The 25643-nt window shown below is 33.6% G+C and overlaps 1 protein-coding gene across 2 annotated transcripts in view; it reads right to left on the bottom strand.

Moving 5' to 3' along the window:
• The window catches only part of CSMD3 (CUB and Sushi multiple domains 3), a 715473-nt gene that overhangs the window by 250678 nt on the left and 439152 nt on the right, over positions 1-25643 (bottom strand). For both annotated transcript variants that reach the window (XM_009890359.1, XM_009890360.1), the window contains 4 exons: positions 22957-23073; positions 15768-15983; positions 14953-15141; positions 4977-5146 (listed from right to left, as the gene is read on the bottom strand). In XM_009890359.1, coding sequence (XP_009888661.1) covers positions 4977-5146; positions 14953-15141; positions 15768-15983; positions 22957-23073 — 692 coding nt within the window. The remainder of the gene's footprint in view (positions 1-4976; positions 5147-14952; positions 15142-15767; positions 15984-22956; positions 23074-25643) is intronic.

The following is a 25643-nucleotide window of genomic DNA, read 5'->3' as shown; positions in this document are numbered from 1 at the left end:
AGTTAGTAATTCAGCTTCAGAACTTGATCAAGAAGATGAAATTATGTGTGAATTGAGGTAGTATCATCATCTTATTTTTAAAACAGGAATATTCTTTCTTATAGGCCTTGCCAGCATATCTGGATTTATGCCACTTGGGTGCTAAATGTACGGCCAAGCATAATCATTATAAAAATATTATTTGGCTGGATGCATTTTCCTTGAAGTCATCCTGTAGCATTAATGCAAAGATATTTGATTTGTGACTGTATAATGCCTGAATATGCCAGGGACAAGCTATTTGGAAAACAGAAGTCCATCTTTATCAGCTGTTTAAAGGCCTGGTCTGTCAAATGCATAGAGCGGAGCAAAGGCACAGAAAATTGCATTCATGTTCTTCATCTCACAATGATATTTTGAAATTTTATAAGGAAGGATGCTAATTGTGAACACTGTTTACATAAATATGATTTGAATTGATAGATGTAATGTCTAATTTGGGAATGAGGGGTTATGTTTGCATTTACAGTTAGAGAATAAATAAAACTTCCTAAGCTTTTTAGGGGATCCATTATCAAAAAAATGTAAATGGAATTAATGGCCTTTTTTCTGCTAATTTATTTAACTCCATAAAACTTCAGCAAGGGAATAGTATAAAGTTAATGTAAAAATTGTGCATTTTAAGCAAACTATTTTTGAGATTTGCCATTGAAACATAAAAGGCATATGGATATGAAGATTTGTGCCTTTATAAAGACAAGAAATAGCATAAAATCAGCAGCTCAGAGCTGAGGCTGTCAACACCCTGTCAAATGTATCATTTATATCACATGCAAATAGAAGCACTAATATAAAGACAGAAAAGGGCCCATATGTTTTGGAGTTTTTTTGTCCTCTAAATTTTATTACCTATTTCTCACTCATGTTTTCAGGATGACATTGCTAAAAGGATTATGATAGCAAGTGTGGAGATTCTTAAGAAACAAATTAGCAAAAAGCCCCATACATTACCTCCCTTCGAAGTCTTTGCACAAAAACCATCAAAAACTGGATTATGTGTACATATTTCAAAGCTGGCCCACACGCGAGACAACAAACAAATGCAATAAAACTGATTCCTCCATATTTCGCAGGAGCACAGAGTGCTGAGCCAAGCACAGGGAAAGGGGACACTTAATGACATTTCTTCTATTTGGTTTACTGAAACACTGTTACCTGACTGTTGCTGCACAGAGTGTTTTAGTAGAAAGAAAAAGAAAGATTGTTTCATTACAGTATCAAAAATAATTTTTAAAGCCATTTTTTTCCACATAGGTGCAATCTCATCTGACAGATCGTCTCTCACTCTACATACTGCCAAGCACATAAACTAATACAAAAGGAAAAAAAATCCCTCCACAAAAAATGATGTACTTTTTCCACCTCAGTCCTTTTCATACTTGATGTTCCTTTCTCTTTTGTTTTAGGTTCACTTACAGAATCTGTCTGCAGATTGTTTTGGGGTGGGGGTTTGTTTTTCTTTAACATTAGCAGAAAATTACTCATTAATTAGTACCATGCATGGGTACATTTTTATTTATGTTGAAATCTACTGAAAGACAAAACAAAACAAAACAACTCCAATCATACGATCTTTGTTCAAGCTTCAATTTTAACAAAAGATGCCTTTCCCTCAGTAAATTAGAAAAAGTATATTGAAAGATATTAGACATAAAATAATACTTTCTACATTCAACTGATTTCAACAAATTGATCACTAACAATGGACTAATGGCAACTGTGTTCCTTTCCATGCAAATCTCAAGGGTGTGCTTAAAGCTATAAGAGACTCCAGAATTTACAAGAAAAACTGGTGGATGGAGGTAAAAGCAGGGGAAAAAAAAGCAGGTAGAAATGTTTTCATACTTTGAAAACCATGTATTCTTTTTCCCTGCCACCTACATAGGCAGTTTACTCTAAAAAAATTGAATTCTGGAAACAGTGCACAAACTCAGTTGTCAGTACAATTACAAAAAAGAAAACAATTGTTACACATTTTCTGAGATTAATATTAAATGGATTGGCATATAGTAAATATACAGATCTTGAAGTCTTCATATGCCTTCATGAAACTTTTATGAATATAAAAGCAAGATGTCGCACTGTCAAGAGCAGTTTATAGTCCTATACACACACAAAAATATAGACATGTGTATTTCTTATACTTTCCAATAAAACCCAACTAGTCAAACAAAAACCCCACCTCCAGCATTAATGTAAGTAGCCAGAGCAGTTACATCAAAAAGAAAAAGAGAATTGTATCCTAAATGAAGCAAATGAAAAACAAAATATATGTTCTGAAACCTCTGTTCTATAGCAGTTCAGAATTGATAAATGGGAAACCGTTCTTCTCTGCCTGGGGAGTAACAGTAAGGGCAGTGATTTATTTGTGTTAAATATGCTGTTTCCCTCTAATGCTGTATTCCCAGTCCAGCTGTTTCATTGTTTCAATCACAGTGCTTGTCAGGTATATATTTGATCTATGGTCAGCTAATTCATGTGGTAAGCAGCAGACCCCACGACTTGATTAAAAAGATGTATCAAAAGTTTAGTAGAATATCAAGCCTATTCAGACTTTGAACGGAATTTTATCTGCATAGCTCTAGTAATCTGAAATACTAGCTGACAGAAAAAGTAACACAAAGTACATGATTAACTTTGCCAAAAGTTTAATCTATCAGTCCTGCAGAACAGAGATGCATTTTCCATTTTTTAACCAAAGTCTGTAGCTAAAAACCTGAGCTTTAATTATGAAATATTATGGGGTGGCTTGATTTGTGTTTGGGGAAAGGAAGCTCCGTCTGGAAGATGTTGTTTATATATCTTAGTTTCCAAATGTTGAATTCCTTACCGTCCCTAGTTCACAGTTAAAAGGAAACTGTATTCACTATATGTCACTCAGCTGTTTGCTGTAAGACTGGATGATTTTTATTTTTTTTTTTTAAGTTAACTTCCTTCCATTGCCATTTTTTATTTCAGAAATCTTTATTTATTTATTTATTTTACTTACCTCAGAGATTTCTCAGAGCTTGGTCAAGGCATTAATGTTTATGTACATTTACAAAGTAGTGATACATATTAGCTAGGTGTACAGCATTCGTTGAATATTATTGATTCACTTAAAACTAAAGTATAACCCTAATGTCCTACTCCTGCAGCCAAAAGTGTGTTCTCCACAGTCAGCAAAATAGGAAAATTAGACAGTATTTTCCCTTTTTTCCTTTTAGTTACCATTTCTACAAAAATAAAAGGAAGTCCCTGCAAATTTATCTTCAAAGATGTTTTACTGGGATTAATGTAAATCAGTCTAAGAGAATACAGGAGAAAATGTGGATAACCAAGGCTACTTTTCTGATCTTGAAGATATTAATGATAAATTATTATATTCCCAACTCAGTCACACACCAAATCTTCCATTCATTCTTTTTCAGCTCCTGGAGATGAGAATTAATCCATAATAATAGGGATCAACAGACAACTTCAGAACTGGTCCCATGAGAATGAGCTTGGAAGTGTGTGACTGATGTTTTGTATTTCCTGAAAAAAGATTCCTTTATCAAATGAACACACGAAAAAAGAGTCTTATGGGATTAAGACAATTTGTTAGACCTTCATCTGAGAGATAAGGCAAGAAAAGGCATGATGGGTTCCACAGGTATTCCTTCCCACAACATTAAAGGTTGAGTGCCTCTGTCTTGCTACAATATCAGATAGGCTGAAAAAAAAAAAGTGGTAATCATAATGAAGAATACTTCTTGTAGTATTATTAATAAATTGGGAGGAACTTCAGCTCATTATTGTAATCCAAGGCTGCTGACTTGAAAAACAAATACTCTAATGACTAGATATTACTTTCATCTAATAGACACACCTACAAAACACAGTAAATATTTCTACCACTGACATTTAGAGCTTAGTGGTGGCCTCTCTCCGTTTGTAATTAATTTGGCATTACTTTTAAGTTCACATTAATTGAGTAGCATTATTAAATAAATAAGTTACTTAATACTTTTATAAGTCTCCAAGTTAATATTTTCTAGTCAAACCTAAACATCTGTGCATGTGGTTGAAATGGCACTTGAGAAATCTTAAGTGCATAGATGTTTTCAAAATTGTATGTGCATTAAATGATTAAGGAAGAAAAAAAGAAGAAAAATGTTTGAATTGCTTTATATTCATATTCAGCTATATTTATATAAAAGTTTATATTTATATAACTGTAGCTTCCTCTTTACAGTGTTATGACTTTTACACTAAGACAATAGAGTTGGATGGTTTCAACCAGAAAAGTCTTGAGGAAAATGGAGCCATTTGGCAATACAGTAAAAAACTATATGAACAAATTAAAGTAAATGCTACTGAACTTATAGGGTGAAGTTGCTCTATAAAGCTCCCGAATGTTCTAGTATCCCGATTTTCCCTTTGTTGTTTCTTTGTTTAATGCACAAATTCTCCTCACATGTAATTGTTGTGATTATCATTTTGCAGGAGATGTTATATACCACACAAAATTAGAGTAATTTAAAGCATAAAACTCATGTACAAAATGTAGTATGTAGACAGTGTACTAAATTAAGCTTCTGGGTGTAATATTTATTATGTTCAGATCACAGCTCAAGGTATGAAGATACGGAGGAAGAAAGTAGAATTTAAAAAAGATGAATTGATGATTATTTAACACTAAGAATATAATACAAATAGACATTATGGCAACATTTGTTGACTGTTTCAATCTTTTTCTAATTATGTGTGGTCAGAAAAATATGTTTTAAGAAGCAGATTATGAAAACACATCAGATTGCTTATTTTTTAATTTTTTCAAAATGGAATGGGGTTGGACATATTTTCTGAGAGATAATATAAACTTACCTGATACTGTACTATCAGAAACAGATAAACTTCTACAATATGAGGAACTACAAGTTTAGAAATAACAAATAAGTTACATGTTTACATACCTTAAGAACATCTCCTTGCGCTAAGTGAAACGTTCTGGCAGAAATGTTGATTCCTTTCCCTGCTTGTACCTGAATGCTATAAATACACTCATGGTTGTTTTCATAGTTAAGAGGATAATTGGGGGACAATAAGATTCCTTCATTATTTGTCGTGGAGGCTCCACATTCAGCTGCAATTAAAAGAAAATGTTAAGGTATATTTAATAGAAAACATAAATATTTTTAGTAATGGTGATAATGAGAATGTTAATGCAACCTGGTTTAACATTGGTAACATATATTGATATATAAAATCAAGTTCTAAATATATGTTCATGACAGTGATTGAAAGCTACAAGAATATTTCTAAATTGCTACACTTTAATAAAAATATGTTAAATAATATGGAGAGTTATAATCATATTAATGGCACATTCCGTAATTATAAAGTTTTAAAGGATCTTTCATGAATTTTGTTTTGGAGGAAATATACTTCTTTTTACTTCTCCAATACAGAAATTCATAGACACTTGTGAATTCAATAAAAGTACACTAGAAGTTTATATGTGTACATATTTATATATACATGCACGTGTATAAATATATAAACATGCATATACACACATTTTCACAGATTAATGAAAAAAGAGAATCTTTCTCTAATATTAATTTACTAAGCAACATAGTCAATAGTATAAATCACAGCAGAAAAATACTTATGCTATATCTACCAGATAAACAATAGAAAAATAATAATTTCATTAATAAACAAATAGAAAAATATAAACTCCCAGAGGGGAAAAAAAAAAAAGAAAGAAAGAAAAAAAAGGAATGAAATGGGTTTAAGATGAAGAGCTAAAAATAGAAATAAGAAAGTGTTTCCAAGTAATACTGTTGTCATTCCAAAAAAGAAACCTTATAATTGAGGACTTTGGTGTAATCATTAAAATCATAAAGCTTAAAATTTTAATCATAAAAAACCCCTGAAAACTTAAAAACTTGGGGTGATGGTATATTGGCCATTAATAACTAACTAACAGTGAGGTACCGGATATTTTAAATTATCATTGACAAACTATTACAATTCTTTCCCTCTCCTTTTTAATAGTCTTGATATGTAGTCACTATAGTGCAAGGACAAGAGCATTTCCTGTCTTTTAAACAGATTTAGATTAATTTAAAATTTAAAAGTAACACTAAATTTTCTGGGTTTATGTTCATTTTCAGGATTATTTCAATATTCTTGCCATTTATTTTACCCGGTCTCATGGGCATCCACCCCAGTTATTTTAACCTGGGAAATTAATAGGTTTATAACTTCACAGAATAAGAGATTGCATTGTGTAAAACTATGTGGTATTTTTAATGGTTTGAAAAGATGTTTAAACAATCTATGGTCTCTATTTTAAGAGCTATTATTGTTTGTTAACATTATTATAATTCCCTCACCAGACTTGTTAGAGCTAAATCCAGGATATTGAAATATATATTTTGTATATTAAATTTGTACATTAAATGACAAAAAATCCATTGATTAACACTTTCTGTGCTCATCTAAAACAAACATTGTGCAGAAAGTCAAATCAGGCACATAGCAAAACAGAAGAAATACGTGATGACTATGTTTAATTTAATAGCAATACAGAAGAAGTATCCAAATAATTCAGGTGTCATCACTTCATCTTAGAATGGTTGGATACACATGATCTAGGCAGAAGTGGAAAATCCTCTAGTCCACATGATCATGTCAATCTTTTGATTTCATTCTCAAATAAATGTGTATTTGCTACTCTGAAGATGTGTAGGGCAGTTTGAATTACGATACATAGGAGTAAGATGATTGCAATTTCAAGTTTGTGGGATATCCTTTCCCATTCCAGCGAGAGAGAAAAGTCAAAAGACACTACGTAATTATGGTATTAAGTTGATCCAACAACTCTGGTTTTGTCAGAACTGTAATTCAAAGCAATTTTTTAAAATCTGAATGCAGCAGTAAGCTAACTGTTAGGACCATTATAACTTGAGAACCACGCTATGTTTTCTGTTGAAAAGAAGGAAATTTTTCATGTCATAATATTTATCAACCTGATTGTACTTTTCTTAATTTAGAAGGAGAATGTTGTGTTCCACATTGTGGGTGCCGCATCACTGTAAGTGTTCAAGGTCAGGTTGAATGGGGCTTTGAACAACGTGATCTAGTGAAAGATGTCCCTGCCCATGGCAGGAGGATGGACTCAATGATCTTTAAAGGTCCCTTTCAATCCAAACCACCCTGTGATTCTATGAATGATCTCAACCCTCGTGTTAGCAGACAAGAAAATAAGTTTAATAACAGTAGTCTTGAAAACAACAGTGCAAAACAATTTCTTCCATAGCATTCAGTTATATTATTACAGTTCAACGAAAGCACACACTGCAGCCTACAACAGTATTTTCTTTTGTATGCTTCTCAGAAGGATTCTCACAAAATCAAGTTAGTCCCTTGCTTCTCTACTTGCCTCCTGCCAGTGCAAATTATGACTTAAAAAAACCCAAAAAAACCAAAACCCAAGCCACGAAACACCAAACACACCCACAAAACCCAGCAGTATAATTCTGAATAAGTGCAGAATCAAACAGGGAAGATATGTCATTAGTATCATAAGACTGTCCAGACTATACCAGAGATAGTTCTATCTGCCGATATCCACTTCCATTTGTAAACATGAATAGACATCTATGTTGCCTAAAATTGCATGGAACTTCAGGTAACCTATGGTTGCTTTCTATTCTTTGATGTTAATACTACAGCATAAATCAAAAAAAGACCAAAATATTTTTATATGCAGTTAAGTGCTGAGTAAAATGAAGAAAAAAAAAAGAGAGTTCTTAAGTTAAAATAAATAATATTAAACATATGTAATTTGTTTAAAGTGTTTGGAAAATAATTTTAACAGGTATCAGAGAGTGTGACAAAATAGAGACTAAAGAGGCAAATCAGGATGAAATTAAGGGGAAAAAATTAAGAGGGAAATATAGAAGAGAAAAAAGAAGGGACAAAACACTATTTCAGAAGTAAAGGAAAAATCACAGAGGAACAGAAAGTCTGTGACTGTCCTTAAAAATGTACTTAGAGCTGTTATCAGAAATTACAAACACTTCTGCACTGGCTTAATGTTGTGTTTGTTTTTTTTTTTAAATCCACTTATTTCAGCTGAAACTTAGAACCTACCCTATGTACTTTGCTTGTAGGAAAAAAAAAAAAAAAAAAAGATATAGGGAAAATATTCCAACATCCAGCTATGCTTCCACAAAGACTTTAATTCAGCCTTACATAAAGTACAAGGATGTTAGACTAAGATTGCATTAAATCACTGTGTCTGGACTTTATCAGAAATATAGAATCATTTCAATATTAAAAAGGAACATAAACAAAAACTCAAAGAAAAATAATGAAAGGGAAATACTGATGTAAAGAGCTATTTATAAGAAATGACTGTTATGCTTTCGGTTATGAATGTGCATTCATTGCACATTTCCATAATAAAACAGATGAGTTTAAACTACTGTTTATTAGTGTATTTAAATTCTGTAACCATATAAAATTCCATTGTTATTGTAAACAAGGAATGAAATGCATCTGTTTGGGTATTTAACCACTTGAAAATAATTCTTCAACAAATGGCTTTTTGAAAAGTATGACCTCTATTAGGACAATTTTGCAAGGTGTCTCACAGTTCATTTGATTAAATGCTCACCATAAATGATTATCAAACAAAAAAATGTGATGTGCTGCTACAGACTGGAATTCAGCCATTGCTTTCTTCAAGACAATCCCTTAGAATCAAAAGATAAGAGCCACAAATAGCAGTTCTGTATTTTGAAAAGATGTTATCTGTTGGTTAGGAGACTAAGCATGTTGCAACAGCTTGACTCGGTGAATAACTGGAAACACTCTGAAAAGGATTTTATCTTTAACCAACAGTGGTGGTAGACTGCAAATCAACAGCTACTTAAAAAATTGCACCTATATTCAGTGGTCAACAAACTGTTTCTTATAAAACTGTAATCTACAGATGTTCTACTTCTTCAACGGGTGGCAGACGTAAGCAAGAAAACATACTCACGTCAAAACAAAACAACGGATAACAAGACAATATTGAAAGGATTAAGTTGTGACTGAAGAATTCTTTCTTTGAATAACCTGAGTGACAATGCCATCAGAAGTTTTCCAGTTTTTGGTATCCTGACAAAGTTAAGTACAGGTAACCCTATGCTGATGGGGAAAATGCAAGGAACATTGTCTTCTTCAATCAGTAAGAATAATGTTTTTCACTTTTATTTTATATTGTTCCAAAAGGCCAGATTTCCTTCATAGAGACAAAAATGAATAACTACAATTTCTTATTATGTATCTGCATTATATGCAGAGTTGATCTCAACACCAAAAGATTCACATGGCTGTCTGTGTATTAAATTTACTTTTGTTATACTTTGTGTGGGCTTTTTTGGCTGTTACCTGACTACATAGTTTATGTTATAATGAAAGACTATTATCAGATTTGGGAACTTTTAAGAAAGGTCTACACATAATTTTACAGCAAGCTGGTGTCTCTACTGAAATGGCCAAATACAAAAGAAATAATTATTAGAAACAATTATTTACTCTTTTTTTTTTTCATAATTAATAGCTCCAACTAACAACAATAGGTAGGAGTCCCGTATACTTTAAGCAATATGTTCCTGTACCACAACCGACCAAAGGAAGATGAAGAAATAGCATGACAAACGATCTTCTGCATTAGTATTAACATAGTAAAATGTATTAACGAATACGTATTCTATATTAGAAGAATTTAAACAATGAATGTGCACAATTTGCCTTTCTACTAACTGTAACCATCTCATAAAACGCCAAACAAACAAAAAGAAAAAACAACCCCAAAACACAAAATAAAACCCCAAAACCAAAACAGAACAAAAAATAACTTGAGAACTGTTGGAACTCAGTGAAAATTTCCACACAGCAAACAGGAACAGTTAAAACTTTATGTAAAATATTAGAATATGTGAGAAATTTTAAGAAAGTGCTTATCACATTATAATGCTATTATACTAACAGATGGTGAGCCCTCAGTGGCTGTATTTTGCATTATTCAGGATATCCTATCCCTGAAGAAAATAACAGAAATATAACATATTCAGAAATGACAGGAGAAATATTTAAAGGAATAAATTTACTTCTGACAAACGAAAGAAAGATTAAGATTAATTTGTCCCAAGAGGAATCTATGACACATTTACAAGTGAATATCACTGTCCTTAAACTGAGAATTCATGCTGCCAAAACATTCCACATATTAAAAGAAAACTCAAATAAAACTAGCAAATGGGCCCTTTTTGAAACCCAAAATATGAAAGCAACCTTTGCCTTAAACTGTTTGTATGCACAGAAGCGAGAAAATCTATGCAGCAAGACTCTAATGGCAATATGGAAAAAGATCTGCAGAGGGCAGCTAATGTATCTCCCACTAATTAAGGGACTTTGCAATTACCGCAAATGTATTTGTGGCACAACCTCCACTTAATTCGTAACATAACTGTGCTTCAGTTCAACACCAAATTTATTTTTTCTCTCATACAATATAACCTTTCAGACATTTCTATTTTTCACTCCCCAGGAATTCCCTGAAAAGCACCTGAACACAAGCTTGGCAAAGAAGCTACATCAGTAAACAGGACAAAAACTATCACCATAGCAAAAATCCTTGCCAGCAAAGATCCATATACAATCTTATCTGAAAAGCATGCAATAAACATGACAAAGAATAATGGATAAGCCTGTAGATTTTTTTATGTTTGTATGTCTGCTTTTCATAACTGTGAAGGGTATAGTTCCTTGGAAATCTGTATAACCAGAACATCAGAGACTCTGACCTTAGCTGTTTAGCACACACCGATAAACATGGACAGAAAATGTAATAAGAAGAAATGTAAGTGGAAGTAGCATATGAGCACAAGAAAACAAGATTTTAAAGTTGGTATCTTCCAGCTAAGTTTTAGCAGACTGGAAAGAAATTGTATGGCCCTGAGAAAGCCAAAGGAAAAGGCCCTACACAGTTGGGAAGCTATGAAGAGACTAGAATATTTTCTTAACATAGACATAGAAATAATTATGGGTTATAATTTCTGACATGACCATTACAATGAAAGGTAATGCAATTTGGATATTGGGCATCCTCATAAAGGACTTTTAGCTGGCCATCATTATATGCATGGCATAATGATGAAAAAGGTATAAAAGCTAATTTCAGAAATGTAGACAGTATTGCTTGGTTTTGTCTGTACTTGAAGATATTACAGAGAGAATAATTGCTAACTCTTAAATATTCTGAGTCTACTGGTTATCTAGTGTAAGTATTCATTTCCAAGAGTCTCTGCACCATGTCAAGTAGACCTATCTCACATTTGGTAAAAGTGTCTTCTGTTGCTAGTCTTGTTCTTTTGATTCAGTATGTGGCAACAGAAATACAACAGACAGTAGAAGATCATCTTGTGATGACTGATTGACAACCTGAAATGCCTAGTTCAAAGACTAGATATATTGACGTACTTTTAATTTTCTGTCTGTAAACCAAAGGTTGCAGCACATTTAAGTCACCTTTGCATTAAACTTCTGGTAAAAATGGTTAAGTTTAATTCTAAAAGTAATCAATGAGCCATGAATCTTGACAAATTTTCAGGAAAAAAAAATAACAGATGTGCATAACCAAAGCAGAGAATCATAGAATCATTTAGGTTAGAAAAGACCCTTAAGATCATTGAGTCCAACCCTATCGCTAAGTGCCACATCTATATGTCTTTTAAATACCTCTGGAGTTGGTGACTCAACCAGTTCTCTGGGCAGCCTGGTCCAGTGCTTGATAACCCTCTTAGTGAAGACATTTTTCCTAATATCGAATCTAAACTGCCCCTGGTCAAACTTGAAGCTGTGTTCTCTTGTCCTATCACTTGCTACTTGAGAGAACAGACTGACACCCACCTGACTACAACCTCCTTTCAGGTAGTTGTAGAGAGCAATAAGGTGTCCCCTCAGCCTTCTTTTCTCCAGACTAAACAGCCTCAGTTCCCGCAGCTGCTCCACATAAGACTTGAGCTCCAGACCCTTCACCCACTTTGTTGTACTTCTTTGGACATGCTCCAGAATCTCAATGTCTGTCATTGTAGTGACAGGCCCAAAACTACACACAGTATTCAAGGTGCAGCCTCACCAGTGCCAGTTACAGGGGAAAAATCATTTCCCTTTCTGATACAAGCCAGGATGTTATTGGCTTTCTTGGCCACCTGGGCATGCTACCAGCTCATATTCAGCCAGCTATCAACGGAATACCTAAGCCTATAAACATGTATTACCTAATGAGGATTATTTCATTTAACTGCATGGCAATTTTCAAGGTATCTTATAACCCAAATCACGCTGAATTTTAAGCATTGAAAACAAACAAAAAAAAAGAGTAAAATACTGTTAATCTATTAAATTCAGTCTCTTCTTGTTCAAGGAATTTTCACAAGATATTTATGATTCCATTGATTTTTCAAATTTTGAATTTAGTCAATTTCAGGATTAGTAATAGTCCAACACTCTGTAAAGTCCATTTGCAGCCAGTGAATGACATATAAAAGCCACCAGAAAAAAAAAAATAAAAAAAATCATACTTATTGGTCCTAACCTCTGTGCTTCTTAGAGTCTTAAACATCAGGACCACATGAACTAGGAACCAGTCATAGATAACACCAATTGCTCTGACACCTATTTATTCCCATACTCTTTCTGAAGGCCACAAACACTATCTCTTATCACATGAATAAAAGAATTGTGGTCATCATGTAGGTTTTCTTATCATGTGAATGGAAGCACTTTTATTATATACTAATGAAGCACTTTGGTCGCATAAAGTGTATGTACACCACTAAATGTGTCTACTCCTGGAAGAGATTCCAGGCTTGCAGGCTAAATGGTGAAGTGTGGTGTCCATCTACATTGCTCAGAGCTAAGTCTGTCTAGAGAAGCCTGAGCAGGTCTGTAAGAAATATTACATGGTTTTGGGTGTCATCTATGTTCTGTGTGGTGCCCCTGTGGTCCAAAAGCTTAGCTATATTTTTCTTCTGTGTTCAGAATATCCAAAATTATTTGAGAACAGTGCTACTTCCAGAATACTAGGTTTTTTTGTTGTTGTTGTATGAAGTTACACGAATGTGCACTATGACATGAAGATTGGCATGATGGCATGACAGCTCCAGCTTCCAACCATCTTGCTGGCCTACCACCAAACTTGTTCCAGTTTATCTGTATCTTTCTGTATTGTATTCTTGTATTGACAAGCTGAACACAAATACGATGAACATGGTTCCCAGTTGAGGTTGTGTGTATGTAAAAGTGCATATGATATCAGAAACATTAAAGCTCATGAATCACTTTGCCAGAAAATATGCAACATGAACAACAGTAACAATATATATATTTCTGAATCCAATAAAAGTGATCAACAGGAATTTCTATTCTCCAGTTGTTTGAATTTCATTATTATGTCACATAAATTAAGCACAAAGTTGAAAAAGGTTTAATATTTATGGGGGGAAATGGCTGATTAAGTCAGTCTACTGGAGAATATCTTTAATTTCCAAAGATAAGGAGAAAATATGTTGACTGGAAAATAAGTTACTCCTTGTGTTCCAGCTTTTGTCTGCCCCCCTCCACAAACATAAACAACATTTTCTATATCACAAAAACTAAATATCAATTTTTTTTTTCATTTATGCTTCTGCACAAACTCTTCTTTACTGATAATTTACCAATTCATTTTCAGTATACTAACACTTCCAGAAATTTATTCCTAAATTTAACCTGTCTTCACAACTGTACATGCATTCATTATTATTCTTATGGTTAAAAATTCATCAACACAAAAATAACTTCTATTCATGCACTACACTGACTCAGCTTCTAAACCATCTCTTCTGTAGATACATACATAAATATTGCTTATGCATAGAGCAAATTCAGAACTTTTGTTATACCAAGATAAGCATAGGAATAGTTTGGACATGAAAATGTGTAACTAACACTGGATAAGAGCAAGCACATAATCAATCAATAGTTATTAGACAGCCAGATTCTGAAAGAAACTTATGTTTTACTATCATACAATTAAGTATGAAAAAAGAAAAGATTTGAAAGGCACACAGATATGTTCATATATAAACCTTTCCATATAGTATACACTCTTCAATAAATTAAAAACATAAACATTTAAGTAACTATCCTGCTTTTTAGAGATTTTGTTGTTTTAGCAGTTCTCAACAGAACTGAAAATCGAGGCATTTAAGAAGAATCCAGCTCAGACAAGATTAGCCATTAAAAGTTAAGTTTCTAGTCAAAGCTGTATATGTAGACTACCTCTCCAGTGAGTGGAGACTGCTAAGAACCATCAGAGAATGTTTTGTCTCAGTTATGTTAGCTATCATTTTAAATATTCTGAGGATACGGTTCTCCACTCTAACTTACATAGGAAGCCCAGGTTGACCATGTTCCTATACATGGACCTAGTTTTATGAAATAACTCTGGTCTAAGTGCTTTAACTGCATTCACAAAATTTTGTAGTACAGGGATCACTTGGAAGCTTGCATTGACAAATAAGAGTCAATTATTAGACATCTAACAGGTAAATGCTGATTTAAATTTATACCCAGTTTTCCTAACCTATTAATTAAAATAAGAAGAATAAGCACTGTGCCCTCAATTTGAAATGCTTTCAAGTGTAGACTATGAGGTCCACTGACAGTTCTAATAATAAATATATTAAGAAAAGATTAAATAATTTGACTAAGGAGATATGGAAAATATGAGAGTACATTAAAAAGTAAGAGGTGTATTACCATGCTTTTCCATGCTGTAAATCTGCAAATCCATGGACAATGACTACACATACAAGCAAATGAAAGCAGCTGACCACGTACCCACACACCTTGGCAGAGGTGCACTCCATACTCGTCGGCCACCACCAAGACAAATAATCTCTGAAGCTCCTTCTAAACGATATCCAGATGAACAGGAGAATGTCAGAATATCTCCTACTCCAAAACTAAATCCTACTCTGTTACCAAATTGTGGGATCCCAGGATCTTCACAAGGTTCAAGATTATACTCTGAAAACAAGAGAGCCAGTCAGTTTGTACGAGTGAGAACATGTTTTCTATCAGTTATATTTGTAATCTTGCAGTCAAATAATTTCTGTATATTTCCACCTGACTATCAATACAGATTTCAGATTTAGGAAAAAAAAAATGATTGCATGAATGTTGTTAAATTGGCAATTATACTACATTAAAAAGTAAGATTAATGAATATATTCACAACATTTTTGAGATGCATAACACAACATGCTTCATCACTCTTGTAAGAGTCATAAACGTCCCAGATACATAAAACAGATGAAAACAACAGCACAGCATAAAAGCCTAAATGATTGACTCTAGGATTCATCTGGAAGTTCAGTGACTGAAATTGGACTAGTTCTGTTTCCTATCCTCACTTGATAATGTGTCTTACAGTTTACTGCCATCTTATTTATCATGTAGCAGAAATGTCTCTGTAGGGGCACAGAGGTTTGTTTGCTTTGATTGTTGTACTTAGGAAACAATGTATATAACTTTATGATTCAGTATATGTATTTATCAAAATCACTTCAATTTTAAACTTTTTTTTTCCTCTTTACATAAAATACTGAAAAAACCTTTTTTTCAGGAGCCAGGTATTGAAGGTATTTCCTTACCAGAGAAAGAAATATTAAATCCTTCGTATGATATTGAAAAATCTGAAATAAAGCGCAACTGAGCCCTGAAATTTCCATAGAGACCAGCATTGATTGGTGAAGGAAGCTCTGAGCCAGTCAGACGTGCCAATGGCTGTGTGAAACTGCCATTCTCTGTGATCAGTAAGTAGTCATGATGATCCTCCAAATGAAAGGTGTAGAAGGTGAACTGCACTCCTGTTAGAAAAAGTAGAATTAGATTTACATATCACACCGTTAACATCAATGTAATTAAGACAAGGATTAAATTCATGCATTTCGTTACGAATCGTGGTTCAGAAAATGAAGATAATCCATTTTTTTCTAAAAATGGGTATCTTTTCTGATTCTAATATTAAAATATCTTTGCAGCAGGTCTCTTGGTTTTGACACTACCTTTTACTTTTGCCTGTAGCTGTAAAATATGGATGCTTGATTTACATAATTCAAAGACATATGCTTGCATTTTTATGTAAAATCCAATGGTGCACTAAACAGTTCAAAATTGCAAACCATTTACAGCAGAATGGGAAAGGTAAACCTTATTTCTTATAGTCATAGGTGTCCTTGTATAGCAGTAGTGAAAGGAAACGTTATAAAATACATAACATTATATTCTCATGGCACATACAGTAACAGCAGCACTTCCTCCCAAAAAGAGGGAGATGCAGCATATGATAACACTAGGATTTTTTGCAAACCATTAGATACAAATCACACATTTAGAAAGGAATATACATATATGCTGGAACACAATAGAAATAAAAAGAATTAAAGGTCAAGATGGACAAATTTCTGCATTTCTGTGACTAAGAGCTAGACCATGATCTTTGGGTAGAATGCACAAAAAGTCAAGAAAAAGAAACAGGAGAAGACATTGCCTAGCTTAAGTAATTACTGAGAGCTCTAGTGTAATAACATTTTCAGTTTTATAATAGAGGTTATAAACCAATGATTCAGACTCTGTAAAATACATCCAATGATGTAATACTTAGGAAGACCCATTTATGTGATTGAAGATTAACATAGTGTATGAAGATTAATGATCTTCGGGTACTTTCATGGGCCACAGATTTTTAATAGTAGACACAATTTAATCAAAAAGAAAACATATACTTCCCCTTCCTACTTCCTCCCAGTCCCTCCCAAAGAACTTCCCAAACAGGGTAACAAAATCCAAGACTGAAGGTGGATAAACTGTTCTTGACTCAGTTGTCTAAACATAGGAACCCCATGCCCCTTTAGGTGCTAGAGGTTATCTTTTCCAGACTTCATGTGCAGCTTTACAATTCTCCTGATTTATTTGTTTATTTTATTTTTTACATTACATCGGATCCCTGAGATTGTCTCAAATGGCATCAGACTTATACATTAATGCAACTCAATGGCACAGGTTGTAATGGTATCTGGAAAGTAAAGACACCTGGTTTATGGGGATATGTAGCCAAGGACCTTTCAGTATAAAAAGCAAAGACAAGAAATGAGGGAAGTAATAAATTATACACACACATATGCAAGCTTTAATGAGCAGGATTTGTGGGAGACATCAACAAAGACCAGGACTCTTAAGTTTCTGACTAATGGGCCATTGCATGTATCTCTGTAATCTTTTATCAGTTCAATCAGAACTTAATAACCGACTAGAATGAGGGAAAGAAGATTATCTTGAGTTTCATGGAAATTAGAAACTTACTGTGGAGCGTTTGAGGGAATTTGTAAGATTATGTAAATCTTGAGAATTTAAAATGGTATTTGGAGACTGCAAAACTTTTTGTGGGATGTTTAGGGCCAAAGGCAGGTAAAGGGTAGGATTACGGTGGATGACGGCGAAAAAGAAGTGTAGGAAAATGGAGAGGGTTAAGGCTGTCTTACTAATCCCTGCACCTGACTACCACAGGCTTTCCCCTATTCTTTTTAAACTCTGTTCCTGACTAATTAGTCTTTAAGTGTGTCCTCTGTCCAGACTATGAGCACATGGGTGACTACTAGTGAACATTAGTATGGACTGCCTGGTGAGCAGGATGAGGTCAGGGGGCAATTACTGGAAAAAGGGCCATCAGTCACAGGGGAGCAGCACCTAGAAGAAATGGGATCTGGGGGCTGACTCCTGGACATGCACCTGGAAGGCTGTGGGAGCACGTGCACGTGCCTGTGTGAGTCCGTGCCACTTCCAGCAAGTTCCTGTTCCCATCAGCCCAACCAGAGAAATAGGATTGGCTACCCGTGGTGTTCATGTCTGTTCAGTGCTCTTGGTGTTTCTGTCTGCGCCAATAAAGACACTTGTTTCTTTCTTATTAGTCTGTGTGACCAGTCGTATATGTATACGCACATATTGGCATCTTTGGAATACATGCTTAGTCTTGTTGTCAGCTGGACATACAAATGGGAGCAACAAGAGAAATCCCTTGGATCTTAGAGACCTCTAGACTGTACTTCCCTTTAAAGAGACTGGAGAACTATTCAGCCTTTTCAATTAGAGACCTTCTTCTCCTCTTATAGCTCCATACACTTCAACCTCCCAACTTGCTGAAGCTTGCAGATCCAGATAAATACACACTTACTTAGTAGCCCTTAGTAGAAATTGCAGGATGGGGTTGTGTTTTATGCATAGGATAAAACTAGACAATCCAAGAAATCTATTCTGGATTTTAAAAATTCTTAATTTAACAATTAGATAAGAAAAGCTATTCATCTGCTTTGAGCATACTATTTATTCTCCTTGATTGTGTGACAATAAATTGGCAAAAATTGCACACTGAATTTTGGAATCAAGGTTAGGTTACCTATCTTTTGAGCTAATGCATATAAATTTAGCTTTGGGATTGGTAAACACAAATGGTTTAATTTTTTTCTCATCGTTTTACATAGGAGACAGGGTTAATCTGACATGAAAAGGGAGTTCTTAAGAGAAAAATGTGATATATAAAGAATGAGGTTGAAATTCAGGCTATATTTGTTGCACTTACTGCACTCCAAGTAAATTTTGGCCCTTTTTATGCATTCATGAATACAGCAACAAAAAAAAAAAAATCAAAAATGCGAAAGAAAATTTTATGGTAGCAACCAAAAATAATGGAATTCCAGAGAAAAATGGCTAAGCTTCAATGAGTATTGTTCAAATACCAAACTCAAGGTTTAACTCAAGGGAATGTTTCAATCAATTTTCCAGATTGCCATGACATTTCTAAGCAAAACCCCAAGGTATATCCCAGCAGTAACTGTACAATTTAGTTTTCTTCAGAAATTATTCTAATCGTATTAATATATGCTGTGTGACAGATTGTGTCTTCTCTAGAGAAGAATTTTAAAAGATATGTTCGAGTAGATTCCTTCTCATTCTGCCTTACATGCTCCTTTCTTAATAAAGGGAATATTTAAAATCTTAAATGAAGACAGGAAAACATAACATTCTAATGTCATTTCTCAATATTACAATCCAGACTGTTGGGGGATGGATAAATTAACTGTTCTAGTAGTAAATGGTTTAAAATATAACATTGATACTCCACAAATTTCACTTCACTATATATTGAATAGCATGCTAACCACAGAAAAAACACAATAATTATTGTCATGATAGATGCTTTCTTTCCTCTTCATAAATAATACTGATTACTAGCCATATTAACTATATTTGAAGTGCATGTCCCATTCCCTAGTTAACAGATTTTTAAAATATAAAATAAAATCATGTCAAGTTTTAATGGACATTCAAGAATCGTAATGCTGGTTCACATGAACTCAAATGAAAAATCATTGCAGAATTCTAGAGGTTTAAACATGCTTGAACAATAAAATTTAAATATATATATTTATATTGCAGATTATGTTATTTAAGACAGTACATACAAACACAGAAACCTCTTTTTTTAGCAATAAAACATATAGAGATATAAAATAGATATAAAATAGAAATCTTAACTAAACATATGTATTTAATTGCCTGCTATTATGTAATAGCAATATGAAGTTGCAACATAAAGATGCATGTTTAAAAAAGGACCCCACAGCATTCTGGAGCAACAAGTTACATACATTTTTCAGTCTGACATTAAACTACCTAATTTTTTAAAAAAAAAAAAAAAAAAGGAAAAAACTTTAATTCTGTTAAAAAAACAAGGAAAAAACTTTAATTCTTTAAAAAAAATCATACCACTAGTTAATGGCCAGTAGAAGATACTCCTTGAGATTCTGAAGTTGGAATTATATTTAACATGAAATAGAGCAGAAAATGAGATTTCCAGAACAAAGTTTTTCTCGCTCACTTTAACCCATTTATGTGTATAGGATTAAGTTTCCCAAATGGCAACTATCTAAAATGGAGTCACTCGCTCTCCCCATGGACAATTTATCTGGGGACTATATAAACCCCCTGGACATTAGATGATAAAGATAAATAGGCATGTTCAGAGCATGGTTCATTCCATCTGCTTTAGATACCTTTTCAGGGTGGGATGACTCATATCCTGAAGATGTATGTGTTTGTCCATTAAATACAGAAATGGCCTAATGGGCTAGCTTACTCAGACATAGGACTTTAGTGCTAGAAGTTTAAAGTTAAATTAAGTAAGCCTGTGACTTATTGTCATAAAAGGAGAGATATCTTCCTCATGCAGTGCTACTGGAAGAGCTCAAAGTATTAATACTGTTTTGCCAACAAGAACAAAATATGAAAAAATCATACAATATTTCCTATTTCCTACTCACAGCAAATCCTCACTCTTCGATTGTTTCCAGTAGATCTTTAAGCAGCGTGAGTCAAAAAGCCCAAGTCAAATTACAACATAGCATTCATACTAAATAATGTTTTTCCTTAATAACATTTCCATAAGATAATATAAAACTTATTGAAAAAACCCAAGAATGTTTTTGTATCAATACGTGTGTGTGTATATATAAGCCTCGGCGTATATGTGCTTATAAATGTGTATGTTGATACTACTACTTTTTTTCCCTGTATATATTATTTCTGTATAATTGTTTTCTCAGGATTCTTATTATATATGGTGTTTTTTTTCAATAGCCTCAATAAAAATGTAACCACATTGAGAATTTCAGGTTTTATTTATCCTAGTTTTTAAGTACTTCTCTAGCTGACGGTTAAAGAAAAAAGATAAATCACAACAAATCTACTTAATTTTCTAAAAAAACCCTAAAATTTCAATTACTTTCCTCCACAATCCCATTTTTAATTTAAGAAAAATAAAAGTGTTAATAAAATGTCTTTCAAGAATTCTGAAAAATATGGCTTAATCTGGGCTCATGTTTACTGTAGAATTTACACAATTTTCGGTCACATATTATTTCACAAAGCTAAATTTTATCCATCTCTGCTACTTCTTTTCAGTGCCCAGTTTATAAAGCTTGGATTGGTTATTCAATGGCTTTTCAGATAGGGTGCAAACTAAATACTGCAGGGCTAACTGTTCTTACACTATCAATCTTTCTTGCTTATCCAGATGAACTGTTATATTCTTCTCCTTTGCAAAAGATCCACAGCACCTACTTTGCTGCAACTCTAAAAGCCTTGTATCATACCCAGAGGTAACAAGGGCACATGTAGCATCCGATGTAGTCTCAGTAATTTCAGAATGCTTTTTCACTGTTTCACTGTGTATACTTACAAGCAAATTATGTTGACACAATGGCATCATTTGGTAGTGAAAAAAGACGGTGGAGCAATAATTTTTTGATAAAATTTGCCGCTTTAACACTTTAAGGAGTTTTAAATGGGACATCCAGCCAGAGTGATTTAACATCCAGATGAGGAACTACCATATTATTTGTACAAAATAGAACAAGGGGATCACAGATCAGCACAGTTCTCTGTGAGGGAAGTCTTATTTTTATGTTATCAATAACTCCTTCTTAGAGGAATACATCATCAATATACTTGGTCACATTTTTCATGCCCTCACAGAGAAAACTGAAGTTCAGAATTGAACTTGCCTTCCTTCTTTTCCTTTTCATTCCTTTTTCTGTATTCTCTCCAGTGTTGCAGATGCAATTCTCTTTTTTGTGTTCACACCACCTCACCCTATTTATATTCAGTTGCTCTTATGACACCTGTCTCTATTTCTCTCCTTCCCTTAACACTAAATTCTTATGCTTCTCTAGGTCTTTCAACTAGTAGTACAACAATACTATGCAGTCACTCCCAAATTTAAAATAAAATACCAACAAAAATCTAGAAGTTTGATCATCTCTTTTCATCTAGTCCCAAAACCTTTCACCTGAAAGCAAGCAGGACACAATATTTCAAGGAGATTTTGCTACCTGTAACTCCCAATTTCCATTTGTGTCCTAAGCTTTTTCTAACCTCTCCTGTGTGTTTTATATTTTTTTGAAATAACTCTTACTAAGATCCTTTCTCAGAGAAAAGTTAAAACCAGTATTACATCTTTACCCTGAAATCTCCCTTCAACAACCATCTTTTTTCTTAAAAATCTCCCATCCCTCAGTTTCCGTGATCAGTCAATCTATAATTCTTCCTTACATGTCCAATTGTTCCATTATTTTTTTCCCTTCTACGTTTATTCCTAAACTATATTATTTATTCAATCCATACATGCATATTAAACTGCCATTTATATGCTGCCACCCTGAAAATGTGCCTTGATAAGCTGAAACAGTTTATTTTCTTAAAAATAATAAGACTTTTCTTTCTGACATTTCTGTGTCGACAGCTAGTCATAATGTAAAATTTAGCATAATGAGCAATCTTTTAAACACCTCCTCTCTCATTAACTTCATTCCTTTTTTATAACATCTTCACCTAAGTCTTCACTTCAGATTTTTCTATTGATACCAAGTCTAAATATGAATGACTACTTCCAGCTAATCTCTCTCTAATATAAGGCATTTCCTCCTGAATACGGGAAAAACATTCATTCTCTTTCTCGTGTACAAATTAATGTGCACACATCCACCTATTTGTTCCTTGGTCTATAAACTTTTAGGGACTTTCTGTTCTGTGGAAAGCACTAGGTCCTAGTCCACATCTGGAATTCTAGGAATTACTACAATAAAAATAAACAAAACCAAAAATCAACAATGCAATTCCTAGTTTATTGCTGCTAACTTAGATCTACATGTGTAACCCAGAATACTGGATTTATATATATTTAAAAAAAAAAAAAAAAGGTGGAAAAAGAGAAAAGGATTTATTTACCTTTTCCATGGGTAACATCCACAGTCCATGTACAATTCAGCGAATTTGGATACAGATCAGGATAACCAGGGGATAAAATTGTTCCACTAGGTCCTCTAACATCTCCACCACATAAAGCTAGAAATAACAAAGAAAATAACAATAAAATAATTCATATAAAACTTAGAGATGAGAGAAAACATAAGAAAACATTTTTTTAAAAACTTCTGGCTTTAAAATTACTTAAACATTGTTGGTCAAATGATTCAGCAATTCCACATATAACTACAGCCCATCATTACACAATATCAAAAGAAATATAATCAATGAATAACTAATATACATTGTAATAGGTACTAAGAAAATGAAAAGTGAGTTTTCTTAGCTGTTTTTTCACATTTTTTTGAGATACTGTGAAAGTCACAAGTTCATCAGAAAGATGAAGGCAGAAGAAGATATGGAGCCAAACAATATGACTTTAGCCAGAAGCTAAGGTTGGAGATTTAAAATGACATAGAGTGGATCTCACTATTGAAGAATTACTGACTGAAAATATTATTGCAAGGAGACATGACATCCTCTCTCGTATCTAATTTTGGATATGCATCTGTATCGATAACGCAAGGTATAATGACAATTGCCAATATAAGAATAAGTCTTTCTATAGTATCAATAGTGACTAAGTAATCAATAATTCAGCAATATAAAACTGAAATTACAGCTTGAATTAATACAAAATACAAAAATAAAACCTTACAACAGTGGCATAAATATCCTCGCAATTCACCATTACATTTTAATAAATGGTGAATTTTCCATTCCAGAGCTTTTGAAATACTAAATTGAGTAACTTTTAGTAGTGAAGAGGTTCTTACAGCTTAGAATTATCTTTTATCAATAACAGTGATTAAAACTCAGTACAAAGCAAAGTTATTACATCATAGTTCTCTGAATATAGATTATTTAGAAGGGCATACATTATAAAACAAATGAATATTCCTACTTTTTTTTTTTTTTGCTTTGAGATTAAATACATCTACTCCTTTTATTTTTCTTAGCGTAATTATATTCATTACCAAAATTATTTTGTAGAGATGTTCCAGGATACAAAAAAAACCCCAACAGTAAACTATGTTACTGCCACCAGATTTAATTAAAATAATATAGACTTCAGAAAAGTTGATTGCAGTTCTTAATATGAACAGCTCTTCCAAAGTAATTAGCACTAACTCTCCCTTTTCAGCCGTCAATAGCCAAGCTCTCAACCACTGTCCTTTCAGAATTTTTATTGGTATCAACCATAGTTTTTCTGAGCCTGTACTTTAACCTGAGCCTGTACTCAGCATTCCATTTTAAAAATAGTTTTTTCTCCTTAGCAGATGCTGAAGCTGTTGAAAGGCAGTTTGGGAGACAGGTAAATGGCAGTTACTTGTCTGCAATTCCAGTTGCTACAACTATCGATCCCTTGCCGTATAAGCTGTTGCTGACCTGTTGCTCATGTCTGTGCTTCCCAGCCTGCTGCCACACCAACAAGGGTGAGGAAAGGAGTCTGTCACAGGCTGGAGGAGCAATACCTCCTTCTGAGAGCAGCTGCACCACCTGCACTAGCTGGTTTAACCTGCTTCTACTGCTCCTGTAGCGTCAGCAGCAGCTACTGACATAGTACTCAACAGTACGGATTGTAAAGGTGGGAGATGTTTGGCCTTTCAGTATATGAACAGGGCTCAAACAATATCTTCCTATTTCTTCAGGAGAAAGGTGCTGTAAGTAATTTGTTACATCATGCCATTTATTCTGCTAGAACTTGATATTTATTCTGCTTATGGCAATTTCTGCTACACATTTATGGGGTGAATCATGAAAGTTATACCTATCTTTGCTTTTGCTAATAATGCTATTTGAGAATGAACGTGTTGATTTTCTGTTTGTAGAAGTACATTCAAAATTGATTTGAGGACAAGCCATACTGAAAATTGAGAGAATATGCAGAATGTACCTTCTGTCTCACCCTCTACCTAAGCAGACATTTGTCTCAAGGAAATACATGCATTTTTCAGATATTTCAGTAGCACCGTGAAATGTTTTCATAAAAGTCAATAATTTTTCATAATGTGGTTACTGCATTACACGCTATCCTATCTTTAAGGCACTGAATAAAAAGAAGTATACATTTAACTACAGTTTTCTTAGAAAGCATAAATGGAACTTCATCTTGTATTCTAGGATGAAGATCACCCTATTTTGCCTAGCTAAATTTGGTTGCTTTAACTAACCACATTTCTGTTTTAAACTTCTATATTTGTGTGGGTAGCCCCATGGTTTCTTTGTGTGTGCTATTTATCCTACCAACTTTCTACCCTTTTTTGCCTAGTTGTAAGCTGGAAATTTGCAGCATCATAGGCTGAATTAGGACTTTCTAGGACCACAACTGCCCAATCTCATAAGTGTTGCCACAGAGGAATAACCTCTGAGCATACTAGTTTTGCTCCTTACTTCTCTGACGAAGAATCAATAAGGGTAACCACTCTCTACTTATCACCTGATCTTGTTATATTTAGACATTAGTAAAACAGAATCAGGGCTATGACAACATGTTATTGAAGCTTCTGATGTTAACTAGCCACTTTGTCCATAGCTTAGGTCAGCCCTATTAAATAAGAAAACGCAATCAGTTTTTATAATCATGGGAAACGGCCCAAACAAATAAT

The sequence above is a fragment of the Charadrius vociferus genome, unplaced genomic scaffold (genome assembly GCF_000708025.1).
Source record: "Charadrius vociferus isolate BGI_N301 unplaced genomic scaffold, ASM70802v2 scaffold168, whole genome shotgun sequence".
Taxonomy (NCBI): Eukaryota; Metazoa; Chordata; class Aves; order Charadriiformes; family Charadriidae; genus Charadrius; species Charadrius vociferus.
The sequence above is the reverse complement of the archived record's forward strand: the minus strand, read 5'-3'. Positions and strand labels throughout refer to the sequence as shown.